The sequence below is a fragment of the Lissotriton helveticus genome, chromosome 9, assembly GCF_964261635.1.
Source record: "Lissotriton helveticus chromosome 9, aLisHel1.1, whole genome shotgun sequence".
NCBI classification, from domain to species: Eukaryota; Metazoa; Chordata; class Amphibia; order Caudata; family Salamandridae; genus Lissotriton; species Lissotriton helveticus.
This window is the reverse complement of record NC_136070.1, coordinates 509,613,878-509,629,540: the sequence shown is the minus strand read 5'-3', so window position 1 is coordinate 509,629,540 and position 15,663 is coordinate 509,613,878. Positions and strand designations below refer to the sequence as shown.

The 15,663-nt window shown below is 43.3% G+C and overlaps 1 protein-coding gene across 4 annotated transcripts in view; it reads left to right on the top strand.

Annotated features, from left to right (window-relative positions):
• Positions 1–15,663, top strand: part of LOC144781481 (phospholipid-transporting ATPase IC-like) — a 1,874,327-nt gene that overhangs the window by 693,107 nt on the left and 1,165,557 nt on the right. For all 4 annotated transcript variants that reach the window (XM_078660356.1, XM_078660353.1, XM_078660355.1 and 1 more), the window contains one exon: positions 5,913–5,995. In XM_078660356.1, coding sequence (XP_078516482.1) covers positions 5,913–5,995 — 83 coding nt within the window. The remainder of the gene's footprint in view (positions 1–5,912; positions 5,996–15,663) is intronic.

The following is a 15,663-nucleotide window of genomic DNA, read 5'->3' as shown; positions in this document are numbered from 1 at the left end:
GTTGATGAAAGAGTTCTGTTATTTTTTCTTTGAAAGTTTTATTTACTGGCGTTGTTTCAGGCTCACTGGGATCCTCAGAAAATGTATCAAAGTTTATAAAATAGCCAGAGGCAGTTCTGTCAATTGTTGGAATTGCATCAGGATTGTTTGGAATCGCTGGAGTTTTTTCTTCCTTTGTCATATCAGTATAGTCAGAGGCTATATCATTGTAGACAGGTGTTTCTTGACGAACTGTTATTTGGGTCTCAAGAGGTACAAGTTCCATGGCTTTGTTGCATAGTCCTTCTTTTCTCACTGTCGGTTTATCAAAGGTGATAAGTCTTTCAGTTTGAACCTCTTGGATTGTAGCAAGATTTGGTCACCTGCTACATCTTGGTAGTCCACTGGGCCTACTGCTTCTTATCAGACACATGATGTGGTTTGACCAGGTCGATGGACACGACTTTGTTCTCCCTTTTTCCAGCAAGGGGCGGTAGTAACACTGATCTTGTTCCGTGGATTGCTAAGACAGGTACTGCTTTTCTGAAAGAAGGCCCAAATTCCTTCTTCACTGCGATCTTTTCCCTGACTAGATCCCCAATCTTTGGAATCCAGATAGGTCTTTCTGGGACAGGTGTTTTTTCTTCAGTGGTCGTTTGCTTCTGTAATGTTGCTCAGACTTCTTCTTGTTTCATTTAAGTCCTGCAAAACAGCCAAATGGTCTTTGATATCAAAGGGTTTTTGTTATATCACTGAAGTTTAACAATAGAGATCCTGGATGATCATTCTAGTACCAAACAGTAATTCATATGGAGTGATTCCACCCAGAGAATTTCTTGGCAGATTGTTAAGACTACGTTGGACACCTATTAGATGTTTGATCCACCCGTCACCCGAACCTAATACCCTTGCTGTTATAGATTGCTTTATGTCACGGTTTTTTCTTTCCACTACCACATTTCCTTCAGGATGGAATGGACTTGAGTACCACAATGCAACGCCCAAGCTAGCCATGGCCTCCTTGTAAGCTCGAGAGCTAAACGCAGGATTAGAATGTAGCGTGCCGATTGCGTATGTGCCGATAAAGACTCGCAAATCTTTTATAACAGGTCGGGCATCAGCCGAGCGCTGAGGCCACATCCAAATGAATCTGTCCCAATTGTTGTGGGACCGCATTCGTCCATTGTGACGTCTGCGTGTAGAAAGTCTAATGCTGTTTAACAGAGGTTTCTGAACTGGGCTGGCTACACTGTAGTCAGGTGGCTTTCAAAGCTATGATTTCTGTAACAGGTATCACAGTTAATTCCAAATTCGTAAATGTGGGCTTTCATCCCTGGCCACCAGTACATCTCTTTCAGTTCTATGTTAGATTTTGAGATCCCTTGATTTGTCAGACCCTCTCCCATATGTGCTTCTTGTATCAAAGCACCTCTGCATTTCCTGTTTGGAATTACTCTATCCCCCACTCCATGGATTCGAGCAAAAGGAACGCAGTTTGTATCAATTATGTATGTATACTCGAGTGGATAGTTTAGAGGTAATGCGTCATAGCTACCTTTCATTGAGGCTTTGACGGCTAGCAATGTTTCACCATCTATTTCTGTTTTTGAACGAGTGATTATAGCTATGGAAGCCATTTGCACAGCTGCCTTTGCGGCTTCATCAGCCAATGAATTCCCTGCAACGTGAACGCCATCACGCTGATGACTCAGTGTATAGATCACGTGAGTCTTTTGTAGTTCTTTTTGTAATAGAACTACTTGTTCCCAAAGCATGTTATGCTTAATTGTGCCACCTTTTGCGTTTTTTAAACCGTTTTGAACCCAGTTCTGCAGATATTCATTGTAAGATTGGACGCAGTAATACGAATCGCACACTATTAGTGTGGGGAATTCGCGATCTGTATTTTCAAGCGCCATACCACCTCTCGATGATACTCCATTATTTTTGAGTTTTAAAGTGATAGTTTTTCTTACATTTACCGGGATGAGTATAACATCCGGGTCATTTTGTTGGAGTGTTCTATTGTCTAAAACTGCCTGAGCTGCTGCTGCAGCCTTTCGTCGTCACTATCCGTCATTTTGTTGACCGAAAGTTTGCAGAGCAAGTCTCAAGGAAACAAAGATAAGGTGCACAATATTTTTGGAACACTGTATCCTTCAACGTTGAACAAACCAAAAACGAATACATAGGATTTTTCGTCCTACTCTGTTTTGGCGGATATTATATCCTTTTACCCACTCCAGACATCTATTGGAGTATTTTACGGGAAAAAGGCGTCTGTGTGAAAAGCACGACTGAGTTACTCTGGTATCTAGCTTTAAATTATTGCCTTACCAAATGTTGGGCACCATGTAGTATAGTTCCTATATTCCCAATAGGCTCTGTGCATTGGAATAATATATACTATAATTTAGACGTACGACTGATGTCGACTAGGTCTCTATCGAATATATTAGACTTATTTGTGAGTGCCAGCTAGTTCAGAGATCACTAGACACTTTCTCGAATAAACAAGAAGGGATTAGTTTCGGACAACCGCTTAAGACATGACAATTCTGTTTCCCGGGATAAAATTGTATCTTCAGAGTCACGGAAACAATAGATAGATATTTCACTCAGTCAATCGTGCATTCTTCGTTTCACCAGAGGTGCAGAGACATAGACAGACGGGCGTTTTCAATAAAGGTATTTATTGAACAGTCTTCTTTCTCATGCAGAAGAAATGAATTGCTACAATCGTAATACTGGTTGCAAAGTACAATGCGTACAGTACGAAGAGTATTATCAAATAATACTGTAAAAGCATGTTATGGTTTTTTAGCCATAAAATACATAGAATACGTACATTAATAAATAAAGACTTGGTGCCAGATGTAGGTCGCCCAATACCGGTCGGTAACGGCCGAAATTACCGAATTTTGCAGTTACCGACTGGTATTAGGCTACTGAGATGTAGGTGGCCTAAATTGCAAATTCGGTAATTTACCGATTCAGTATTTTAAGGAATCGGTAAATTACTGAATTTTCAATGTAGGGAGCACTCAATGAGTGCTTTTCCCTTTTTAGGATTCGTTATTTACCACCAACTATAAGTTGGTGGTAAATAACGAATACCTTTGAAAATGCAAATCTGCGCATTTTCAACTGTTCCATGTGGCAGACATGCATGCCCTTAGGGTATGTATGTGTGCCACATGTGCACACAAGCACAATTCAGGGGTGCAACAGGATGTCAAAGTGACACCCTGGCACCCTTGAATGTGTCCTCCAGGCCCATAGGTATGAATGGCAATTACCGAATCGGTAAATACCAATTCGGTAAATACCGAATCTTACCGATTCGGTAATGTTTACCGATTTTTTTAGCTACTTAGCATTTACCGATTTTAAAATACCGAATTGGTAAAATTCGGTATTTTAGAATCGGTAAATGTACTTTACCTACATCTGGCCCTAAAAGTACTCAACTGGTGCTTCAAAAATACACCTACCTAACCTAGGTCTAGTACAAGGGAAGAGGTAAGTGAGGTGTTGCTTAGTTTAAGTATTCTTTGCCAAGAATCTATCCAAGAAATATCTAAGGGTCTAATCAGCTCCGTACCTTGGTTCAGAATGCAGTAGGTCTGATATCTCTCTCAGGACTCGATTTCCCAACAACCCGCAAGGGTAGCTTGGAAACACTGGAGCTGGATTTCTCAGCAAGAGAAAAGGCAGCGTCTCTCTCAGTGCGTCTGCTGGAGGGTCGGCTTCCTTCGGCACTTGCTGCGGTGAGCTGTGTCGTGTAGGTAGATAGTCGAACTGCTCCAAACCACCGTGTGTTTGCCTGGGCAAGTGTGGATATATTTATACCTTGAAGGTGCCGAGTTTGACGTAAGGTTGGACATAATAACGTCATTAAAGACTCAGTTCTTTGAAAACTCCATGAGTTCTTGGATAAATCAATATTCAAGCAATGGGAAGTCCCAGACTGCTGAAGGCGGGTTTTTCCAAGAGATCGTTGTGGATTTTGGGAACTAGTGGAAGTAGCCATGCCGTATTTGGACTGCATGGGCTAAGTCTAAATATGGTGATGATTTCTATGCCTATATAAGGGTCGAGTGATTTATACCTATATATGGGCATGAATCGGGAAAATTACACTAGGGTCCTAAAACGCTACACAACAAAATGTGTCAAGTAGGTATGGGTAAGTTGTGTCCTTGTTGTAGTTTTTCATGTCTTTCTGTATTAGCGGCCATCTTCCCGCCTCTATGTCCGCCCCCTAGGTTTTCAGTACCTTACCCAAGCTCCTGGTTCCATTTACAGGCTTCGAATTATTGATAACCCACTGTTTCTGCACACCAGACCGCCAACTGATCTCTTACAGGATTAATTATCTCTGCCCCTGTCGTCCCCTTTTTCCTCATCTGCCCCTCTTGGTCGCAAAAGGCTCTTTGTTTATACCTCTTCATTTCCTACTAGTGGATTCTCCGTAAATTTGTTGCCTTGCTGGACATTTTAGGCCGCTCCGCATGACCCGATTTTCTGCTGGACCTCTTAGGCCACCCCGCATGTCCAAACTTTCTGCGGCATAACCCTTCAGGTAGTTGTTCATTGTCTGACCTTTCCTATCTTTCAACTCTACTGCTTATCTGTACCAGGGCACTCATCCGCTCATCCTGCTCTCCTCTCCCGGTTTCTCCTATACATCACTACTCTTAAATTAGTGACCTTTGTCCTGATGATGACCTGGAATTGATGAGGTCGAAACGCAACCACACAGCACAGAACTTTGGCGCTGTTGTGGTCAATCAATTCAGACTGAATCAAAATACTGACTTTGTACATTTCTGCATTGTATCATTGACCACATAATTATTTGTTCTTAACCTTTCGCCGTTCACGCTGTTTTTTCACCCCAGTGTTACTGCGCCGTTCACTGTCACCAGCACGTTCAGTGCACACTTGTGTGGTATGGTCACTGTATGAAAAAACTGTACTGTAGTGCTGTTACAACTACCTACAAATATTACTTTACACTTTATCAAATTCCGTTGTGGTCTCCCTTCCTTTGTTCTCCCTTCTTGTGATTTACACTATCATTATAATTGTCCTCACCGAATGACTTCCAGTTGAGACATGTTGTTTTGTTACTTATTCAATAGAGTGCATTAACAAGGTATATGCCATTGCTATTAGGGGATGTCCCTCTGCCTCATCAAATTATTGGGGTAATGCGGTTTTCCTGATTGCTCAACCATAGTCAGAAAAAAAGCTTTGTGACAGACTGTTATTGGGAGGCTGCCTAATCCAACCTTAACTTTCTAATTCTATTCCTATGGGCATCCTTGGCCATGACTGCCATGTCAACCATCTCGTTCCCAGACTGTGAATGTCCAGAAATGTCCCCTATCTGCTGGAATAAAGGAAAATAGGTAAAAGTATTTCTAAAACAATGAAATTGAAGACAAGTCTGCCATTCCACAGTGGCTGACAGACCTGCTATTATGGTTTTCCCCTTGAAGCATCTCCAAACATGTATGAGAAAGCAGCTTAGAGTAGAAATGTCCTGCAAACCATCTGCCATTTTTTAATTTTTGGACCAACTGTGCTTTCTCAAATGCCCAACAGCTTGGTAGATTGCTGCCAAACTTTACATGAGACCTTAAGCCTTTTCTGAGTTCAGGTGAAACTCAGGTCGACCAACAAATGTAATCTGTTACCTGACCCCAGAACACGTAGTTACCACTTTCTTTTGCCTTTCCCTTAGTTTGCCTGTATCTAGATCTGCGTTAGACATTGCAATTCACTTGTTAGTTATGAGAATCCGGTATATTGAATAAAAGCATATATCTAAGAATTGAGAATGATAGGATGATAGAACAATTTATGATTATACAGAGATGGCAGTCTGTGCCTAATTACCATATTTTGTTCACTTTTCCGTTTAGGGAAACAAATCTGAAATTTCGTCAGGCTCTGATGGTCACACATGCTGAACTGAGTTCGATTCAAGCACTGGCAGCCTTTGATGGTGAGTTAAATCACGTCCAATATTGTCCAGAAGATAATTGTGTCATAGTGGATATGTGCGAATAACTGATCACATGGTCAGTAGTTAGGAATGCCCGGCTTTAAAGATGGCATGCAAACACTGCAGGGAAAAAAACGTTCTACCCGGAGTTTAAGGGTATATATGCAGTTAAGTAAATTAGTCAGTAAAAGGTGAATGTAGCCTCCATATATCTATATATCCTCAGTGGTATACCGATCTGGGTCCTTGTATCTTTCCCAGTGTTACAGGGTCCTGAATTAGCTGGATCTGCAATCTAGGAACCCAAAGATTGCTGGCCCAAAGACCTCAGGACCTTTGCATGAAGCTGACTAGGCCCGTGCTCTAAAAGCAGCATGAGAAGAGCAGAACACCATCTCCCTTCACCTGCTATGCCCTCCCAGCCACACCCACCACTGGCACAATGAAGTTGCAAACAACACTATGGGCCTGAACACAGACTCCTGCTTAGAGCAAGTGGCAACTGTGTATACATTTGTGCCTGTTATTTTCACCAGAAGTGTTGCTCAACCTGCCATCTGAGGGTCACTAAAGAGTCACTTAGGAATTTGCAAGACCAAACAAAGACTACCAACGGACTTTTGTTGGCCAAAAAGGGGGCCGATTATGATGGCGGACGGACTTGAGTCCGTCCGCCACCATAGAGTAGGAGGGACCGTCCGCAGGGGCAGCGGCGGTCCCTCCATACAGATTAGGATGTGACCGCCAGGGTGGCGGTCATATCCTCTATTTTTAACATTGCGGCGGGTGGAGCTTCAAGCTGCACCCGCCGCAATGTTAAAAATGCATGCACAGCATTTGCGTGCACAAAGCGGCAGGCACCGCGTGGTGCCTGCCGCTTTGTTCACGCAAATGCAGGGGGGTACCATAGGTACCCCCCATGTGCACCCCCACCCCCTCTTCACCCAGGGGGCCCACAACGGGCCCCCCAAGGCAATCTCCATATGCTTTTCCACGGTGGAAAAGCCGCCGTGGAAAAGCATACTTTCTACGCGATCATAATATGCCTGGCGGTGTCTGATAGACACCTTTTTAACAAAAAAGAAATCCTTTCTGTGTATTAGTCTTTCTAAAGTGACCAACAGGCCTACACATTTAACTCATTTGCTGTTACTTTTAAGTTTTAAGCAGTTTTTCAACATTAGTACGCCACACTAGAATGTCATTTTAGTTACTCTCAAAGTTTTTTATTTAAAATGTTTTTTTCGTAAAAACTTTTTTTATATATAAAAAAGAAGAACATGTATATTCACAAACTTTATATCACGCTTTAAATCATGTTAAAAAGTGTGCTCTGTTACATTTATAACTACTATCTAACAATTCCGGGTTACGGTTTCTAGTTCAGAGTCACACCTGGTTCAAACAATATTTGTATATTCACATTAAATAAATCAAAACAATACAATTCATTAATAATTAATAAGTCCTATTTGTCGACGCGTTTCGGTGCGTAGATTGCATTTGTGGCACCTTCCTCAGGACAGACGAAATTAAAACAAACGTGATAGCTTCTTTCTAAAAAGGAAAAAATAAGTATAATCAATATATTTTCCTAAAGAGAGTTTTTATTCTAGTTGTGGGCTAATTTACAAGTGGTTGCTTTTAAATATATTGGGTCCCCTTACTTGAAATTTTAGGGATTTAAGTCCTTGTATTGATCTTTCAGGACTGCTTTATTCCTATATGGCGTTACGTTTCTCCTTGGTAGCGCCAAAATCTTATTCTTTTATTGACTTTCTACAAAAAGAAAAGAAAAGCAGGGAATTAAGCTCCATGCTGGAGATAATGGTATTGGCTAGTGCATCCATATTTCATAATTTACTCACTTATAGAGATTTTATATATCCCTTTAAAATATGGGTGTCTGTCAAAGCTGGTACTGTTTTCCAGTCTGGCCCTCAAGCGATTTGGTGGTATTACTTTGCCACATACATTTGATGATGTTACTGCGCCTATAGACAACACATTAATTAATTAAAGAGTTTTTGGCCTACTTATTTGGGTAGGTTTGGCTTAGAGGAGTAATTTGGCTGATACTCACCTGGCAAATATTACTCAATGCTTACACTCTGGCTCTTTCTTTATTACACCCTCTCCAGTGGTGTCTGTTAACCTGTATTTGGAGTGACATAGTGGTGTGTTTAAGTATCATCACCTCCATTATTTTCACCATGTTCTAATAACCCTATCTTCTGTACTTCTAGGGCAATTGGTATGTCCTACATACCTTGTTAATTTGACAGGTTTGGCATAAGTCCAGAGTGCGCCTTGACTTTTTGTTTGGAGCGAGGTCTGTTCTTTTACCTGAAAGATTAATAGATCATCTTAGAGTGGAAACAGCGACGTGTTGATATTCCGTCTGACTATTACCGTCCTCCTGCTCAAATAGTGCAGCCCCCATCAGCTTTTGCATTCCCCGGACTGTTACTGTCCTCCTACTCTGGTAGCGCAGCCCCCGTCAGCTATTACATCCCCCGCACGCTTACCTTCTCATTTGCCGGCACCGAGAGAATCGCTTGCGACCGCTTCCTGCTTTGGCTGCTTTCGATTGCCGGCAAATGAGAAGGTAAGCGTGCGGGGGATGTAATAGCTGACGGGGGCTGCGCTACCAGAGTAGGAGGACAGTAACGGTAATAGTCAGTGCACCATCGAAGTAGTAGGCGAATAGCGGGGAACTTTTACCGCCAGTGAGAATAATGAACACAAATTGGGGCTGAACGCTCTGTAAGAACAGGCGCAGGGTAAGGGACCCGCTCCCAGGAATAATAACGAAGGATTATGGGGCTTTATTTCAAGAGAGCGAGACATTGGGCGAAAAGTAAACAGTAGATGCCCATGTTAAGGCGGCAGATGTAATATACAGACGGAATATCAACACGTCGCTGTTTCCACTCTAAGATGATCTATTAATCTTTCAGGTAAAAGAACAGACCTCGCTCCAAACAAAAAGTCAAGGCGCACTCTGGACTTATGCCAAACCTGTCAAATTAACAAGGTATGTAGGACATACCAATTGCCCTAGAAGTACAGAAGATAGGGTTATTAGAACATGGTGAAAATAATGGAGGTGATGATACTTAAACACACCACTATGTCACTCCAAATACAGGTTAACAGACACCACTGGAGAGGGTGTAATAAAGAAAGAGCCAGAGTGTAAGCATTGAGTAATATTTGCCAGGTGAGTATCAGCCAAATTACTCCTCTAAGCCAAACCTACCCAAATAAGTAGGCCAAAAACTCTTTAATTAATTAATGTGTTGTCTATAGGCGCAGTAACATCATCAAATGTATGTGGCAAAGTAATACCACCAAATCGCTTGAGGGCCAGACTGGAAAACAGTACCAGCTTTGACAGACACCCATATTTTAAAGGGATATATAAAATCTCTATAAGTGAGTAAATTATGAAATATGGATGCACTAGCCAATACCATTATCTCCAGCATGGAGCTTAATTCCCTGCTTTTCTTTTCTTTTTGTAGAAAGTCAATAAAAGAATAAGATTTTGGCGCTACCAAGGAGAAACGTAACGCCATATAGGAATAAAGCAGTCCTGAAAGATCAATACAAGGACTTAAATCCCTAAAATTTCAAGTAAGGGGACCCAATATATTTAAAAGCAACCACTTGTAAATTAGCCCACAACTAGAATAAAAACTCTCTTTAGGAAAATATATTGATTATACTTATTTTTTCCTTTTTAGAAAGAAGCTATCACGTTTGTTTTAATTTCGTCTGTCCTGAGGAAGGTGCCACAAATGCAATCTACGCACCGAAACGCGTCGACAAATAGGACTTATTAATTATTAATGAATTGTATTGTTTTGATTTATTTAATGTGAATATACAAATATTGTTTGAACCAGGTGTGACTCTGAACTAGAAACCGTAACCCGGAATTGTTAGATAGTAGTTATAAATGTAACAGAGCACACTTTTTAACATGATTTAAAGCGTGATATAAAGTTTGTGAATATACATGTTCTTCTTTTTTATATATAAAAAAAGTTTTTACGAAAAAAACATTTTAAATAAAAAACTTTGAGAGTAACTAAAATGACATTCTAGTGTGGCGTACTAATGTTGAAAAACTGCTTAAAACTTAAAAGTAACAGCAAATGAGTTAAATGTGTAGGCCTGTTGGTCACTTTAGAAAGACTAATACACAGAAAGGATTTCTTTTTTGTTAAAATTGTTGATACCCAGTCCTTTCTGGTCCCTGGGAAACTCTCTACCTTTTGAGATTGGTCTGATAGACACCGCCAGCCATGTTATTGCTTTTCCGCCGCGGTCGGAAGGCGACTGCGGCGGAAAAGCTGCGGACTGAAAAACGATCCCCCAGCCATCCTAATCTGGCGGGGGGTCTTTTTCAGTCCGCTGCGGATTTCCCGCATCCTCCGGGCCGGCGGTGGCTTCCGCCGGCCCGGAGGATGCGGGAAATCCACAATCCTAGTGAGCCCCTAGGTTTGTTGATAGAGAGGTTAGTAATGGCATATGTGAGTTGTGCATAAAGTGTTAAAGATTAGAAAATAGGAATACAGCTAATAGGCTATGGGAAAATAGCCTCTATGTCTCAGTTAGGGGTTGTGTTTGATGTCACGGTTCAGTTCATGTTTCAAAATACCTTGTAATATATCTCAATGTTGATTGATATGGTTTCCAGATAGACGAAATAGCTATTGGGAGCATTATAAGCATGAGCAGAGTTATTACATTTCTAGATGAAATTTTCAGCCAGACCTTTCAGAGTTCCATTCTTATGGACAGTGATGTTCGGGTGGTTTTGAAAGAGTTGGAAGACTGTGTAACAAGCAGAGGTATAAAACAAAATATGTGTGCCTTGTATCATCCAGTTACATTTAGGATGGCCAGCGGGTTAAACAGGATTCTGATATCAATCAATCAATCAATCATACCACTTGTATAGCGCGCTACTCACCCAGGAGGGTCTCAAGGCGCTTGGGGGTAGGGGTCCGCTACTGCTCGAACAGCCAGGTCTTGAGTTGTCTCCTGAAGGCGAGATGGTCCTGGGTCAGCCGAAGGTGGATGGGAGGGAGTTCCATGTCTTGGCCGCCAGGTAGGAGAAGGATCTACCTCCGGCCGTGGCTCTTCGGATGCGTGGTATGGCGGCGAGGGCGAGGCTAGTAGATCGTAGCTGGCGGGTGGGCGTGTAGAAGGTCAGGCGGTCGTTGAGGTACTTGGGGCCCAGGTCATGGAGAGACTTGTGTGCGTGGGTGAGGAGCCTGGACGTGATCCTCTTGTTGATGGGGAGCCAGTGCAGGTCCCTCAGGTGGCCGGAGATGTGGCTGCGTCGGGGGATGTCAAGGATGAGTCGGGCGGAGGCGTTCTGGATGCGATGGAGTCTTTTCTGTAGCTTGGCTGTGGTTCCGGCGTAGAGGGTGTTTCCAATGATAGGAATCATTGAGTAAGCCAACAGTTGGGGAAAGAATTGGACAGAAGATTTCAAGTGAGACTTGTAGCGTAAAGAATGACTACTCATGCTATCATCAGGAGAGATCAATTCAAGGGAAGTAACCCCAGAACTCTTCTTTGTCCTTTATGAATGAATCAAGTGTGATTGAGTTGAAGACAGAGAGTAAATAGAGAACTACAGAAAGAAAAAAGTTGGATGAAGGGAGTAATTAGAGAACTACAGAAAGAAAAAAGTTGAATGAAGGGACGGAAAGGTATGACATACACAAGTCACAAAGAGTAATATCGGTGACAGGGTGATGGGTAAGGTGCCTCTTGATCCCAAAGATTGGTCAGAATGTACTAAGGGCCTTACGAGCTTGGTATTCCAACTGACGTAGAACCGTGCCCCCTCCACTAACCGCACTAGCCACTCTCCCACCTTCAGCATTACCTGCAGTTGATACTCTAGCACGCTACAATGATATAGCAGAGTTCTTTCACACAAAGATTCAATCTATTTACCTAGCATTCCCTTCAGCTACCACCTCCTCAAAGTACCCCCAGTTGGAGAAAAGCGGGAGCCCACCAGTGACCAGACTGGAGGTTTACCTGCCCCTGGATATTACATCTCTTACAATCTACCTCAATAAACTAAACTCAAGTTCCCCGAGGGACATAGCTCCACCTACCATTCTGTACCAAGTTTTCCAAACAGTTGCCCCCACTATTTTAAAACTTATTAATCTGTCTTTGAGAACAGGTATTGTCCCTTCCTTATGGAAATAAGCCATGGTGAGAGCACTGCTTAAAAAAGCAGGAGCGGACCCTAAAGTGTTTTCCAACTACCGCCCTACTTCACTGCCTCCAGGGATCGCGAAAATTGCAGAAAAACATGTAAACTCAATTTTGTCCACCTATCTGGAAGATAATGACTGCTTTCATTCAACGCAAACAGGATTTAGACCCCATCAGGGCACAGAGACAGCTCTGATTGTTGTCATTGAGGAAGCCAGAAAAATCATGGATTCTGGAGGCTTGGCAGCAAACGTCCTACTAGATTTGAGTGCGGCTTTCGATACCGTGAACCATCCACTGCTGATCTTCAGGCCTAGAGAGGCAGGGGTATCGGGAACTGCACTAATGTGGTTGGAGTCTTTTTTAGATCGCCGCTCATTTCAGGTCTTCGAGGACAACTCCATCTCCAAGAGTATGCCATTGAGGTGTGGGGTGCCACACGGCTCATCTCTGAGCCCCACCCTTTTTAACATTTAGATGAGCCCCTTGGCCAAAATTGTTGAACCCTTTGGCATACAAATCGTTACATAGGCAGACGATACTCAATTGATAGCATGCCCTAATCAACCTGGAAACAGTCTAAACAATCTAGCTAACTGTCTGGAAAATTATCAGCTTGGATGGAGTGCTCCTTTCTTCAACTAAATGGAGCAAAAACAGACTTGATGTTTCTGGGTAAACCTCTCCCAGTTGGCTCCACCTCCCTATGGCCTAAATGACTGGGCAGCATACCGACGCCCAAAGATCAAATAAAAAGTTTGGGAGTCTGGCTGGACAATAAGCTAAACATGAAGGTGCAAGCCCAGAAGGTAGCAGGATGCTGCTACGGACTACTCAGGATGGTAAGGAAAGTTCTTCCTTTACTGCCCTTTAATGCGAAGAAACTGCTAGTCCAAGCCTTAATTATTTCTCGCTTGGACTACGCGAGTGCCCTTTATTTGGGCTCTCCGCGATCCACAATAATGAGACTCCAGATGGTTCAGAACTGCACAGCCAGACTGCTTCTACATATTCCTCGCAGAGAATCAGCTCGAGCATCTATAGCCTTCCTACACTGGTTGCCTATTGCAGAGAGGATTCAGTTTAAATCCCTCTGTGTCACCCACAAGATTATGGCCTCCAAAGGCCCACCAATTTTACAGTCAATCATCTCCCCATACCATCCCAGTAGAGTGCTCCGTTCAGAAAATAACTCATGGCCATTGTACCTAGAATTTATAGGGCCAGAAGTGGAGGCCGACGATTCTCCTACATTGCCTCCAGGAGGTGGAACGCTCTTCCTGACCATATTTGTTTGGAAGAAGACATCTATCTTTCCACGGACAGTTAAAGACGTTCTTGTTCCCAACTATCTAAAGCGTGCACCTGTAGGCTGGGTTCTTAGCCCTGGGGGGCCTTAGGATAGACATGCGCTTTATAAGTGCCATTTTCATTTAATTTAATTTCCTCCACCAGCAACCCACGGCACTGGCCCAAAGACCTCTGTATTACCGGCGGTGTGGAGGTGAGGATCTTGCAGCGGTGGTGAGTACTTTTTCCCAAATATATTGATGCGTGTGTCTGCATTTCGACTGCATATATGTCGGATGCACACATATGCATGATATATGTGGAAAAAATACGATATACCGATTAAAGAGGTTCAACACATATGTGGGCAGGCCTGTTAATAGGTATATGATAAGAAAATGACTCACCTGTACATCGCTGTACACAGGGTCGTAATCCTCGGCGTGAAGATCCTTCTGTGAAGGGGGGACTTGGAGACAGGTATCCATGTTGGACTGTGCCTGGAAGAAGAAGACGACAGGGGTGAGTAAGCTCCCGAAATACTTTATCACCGATAAATTGAGGCAGGTGGTCGGACCGTCACAGTCCACTCACAGATCAGGCGACCCGTAATACGCACAGCGGTTCTGTTTACCGTACTGCCCTATGGTGAGTGCATTTCCCCACTTACGAACCTGACTGTCGGCAGTCTGCTGGTGGTCTTGGCAGTCTAGCAGCAGTCTTTCCACAGCCAATCCACCCAACTCGTAATATGGCAGTTGGACCGCCAGGTTCCCCACACTCGGGCCGTTACCGCCAATACGGTGGTCCACAGGACAATCAAACCCGTAAGAGGGCCTTAAAACTTTGAGGATAGTAAAACTGTTCTACAATGACATAACAACTGAAGGTGGATACATATGGAATCTGAACAGGGTCATGCAGGTTTTAAATAATGAAGTGATTGTGTATCTCAGATGCTCAAAAATATTAAAGGCTGAATGATGGGAAGATGCTCCAAAACAATACACAAAAAAGAAACTGGAAAGAAATGTGCAAAACAGAAAGTTCTCAGCCATAATTTGGCAGGTGGTCCACCAACCCGCAAGGGCAGTGGAGGCCATGACCTCCACTAACCTGGCCGAGTTTCACCCGCCGTAGTTTGAGATATAAGCCTATCTGGCAGGGATCTCCGTGCCTTCAGGCTTTCTGGGGTGCGGAGGATGAACTTAAGGCACAGGGGAATGCTGAACAGGTGCCATGTTTGTTTGGCACCGTTCATAATTTTTTTTTCTTTTTGCTGAACAAAAACTCTTACAGCTGGAGTTTGTTCCAGAAAACATAGAAACAATCACCATGAAACACTGGTCATTTTCTCTCTTGATTGTGGGCCACCCAAAATTGGCAGCGTGACCTTCATTTTGGTCTGCGGGAATGCTGTGTGCAGGGTTTTGCAGTCAAAGATGGCCAAGGCCTCACCAGCTAAACTATAGTTGTTCCCTAAATATAAATAAAATGTAGAATGGCATGTTTGATGCGACAGTAGAACCGTAGAATTACAGAGGTTCTCACACTCCACCAAACTTTAAATGACCCACTTTGTTTTAACCCCTCCCATGCTGATGACGGAACCGCTCCGTCATCAGCCGCGGTCGCGCTGTGCTGATGACGGAGCGGTTCCGTCATGGCCCGCTCGGCACGCCTGCGCGGCGCGGATTTCGCGCCTGCGCTGAGCGTTCTATTGAGCGGGGCGGGCCATGACGGAACCGCTCCGTCATAAGCACAGCGCAACCGACGCTGGTGACGGAGCGGTTCCGTCACCAGCATGCGCCTGCCGCTCTTCCGCCCCGCCCCCTTAGCACTGCGGCGGAATAGCCGCCGCAGTGAAGGGGTTAAAGTACTCAGTTTTATATTTTGCTGTTTATATTTTCCCACATTGTTCCCTGTTACTCATAGTTGATACGTGTATGTTAAGCAGGAATACACATGTTTTGTTTTCTGTGATGATGAGAGGACATAGGCAGTTACTACATTCTGCGCTAAAGGATCTTGTTTTTATTTATGGCTTCTGTGCAGTTCATGTAAGATAGTGTAGGCCATTTGAACTAAATTCACTAGATCATTAGGGTACCTTTCTGAGCACA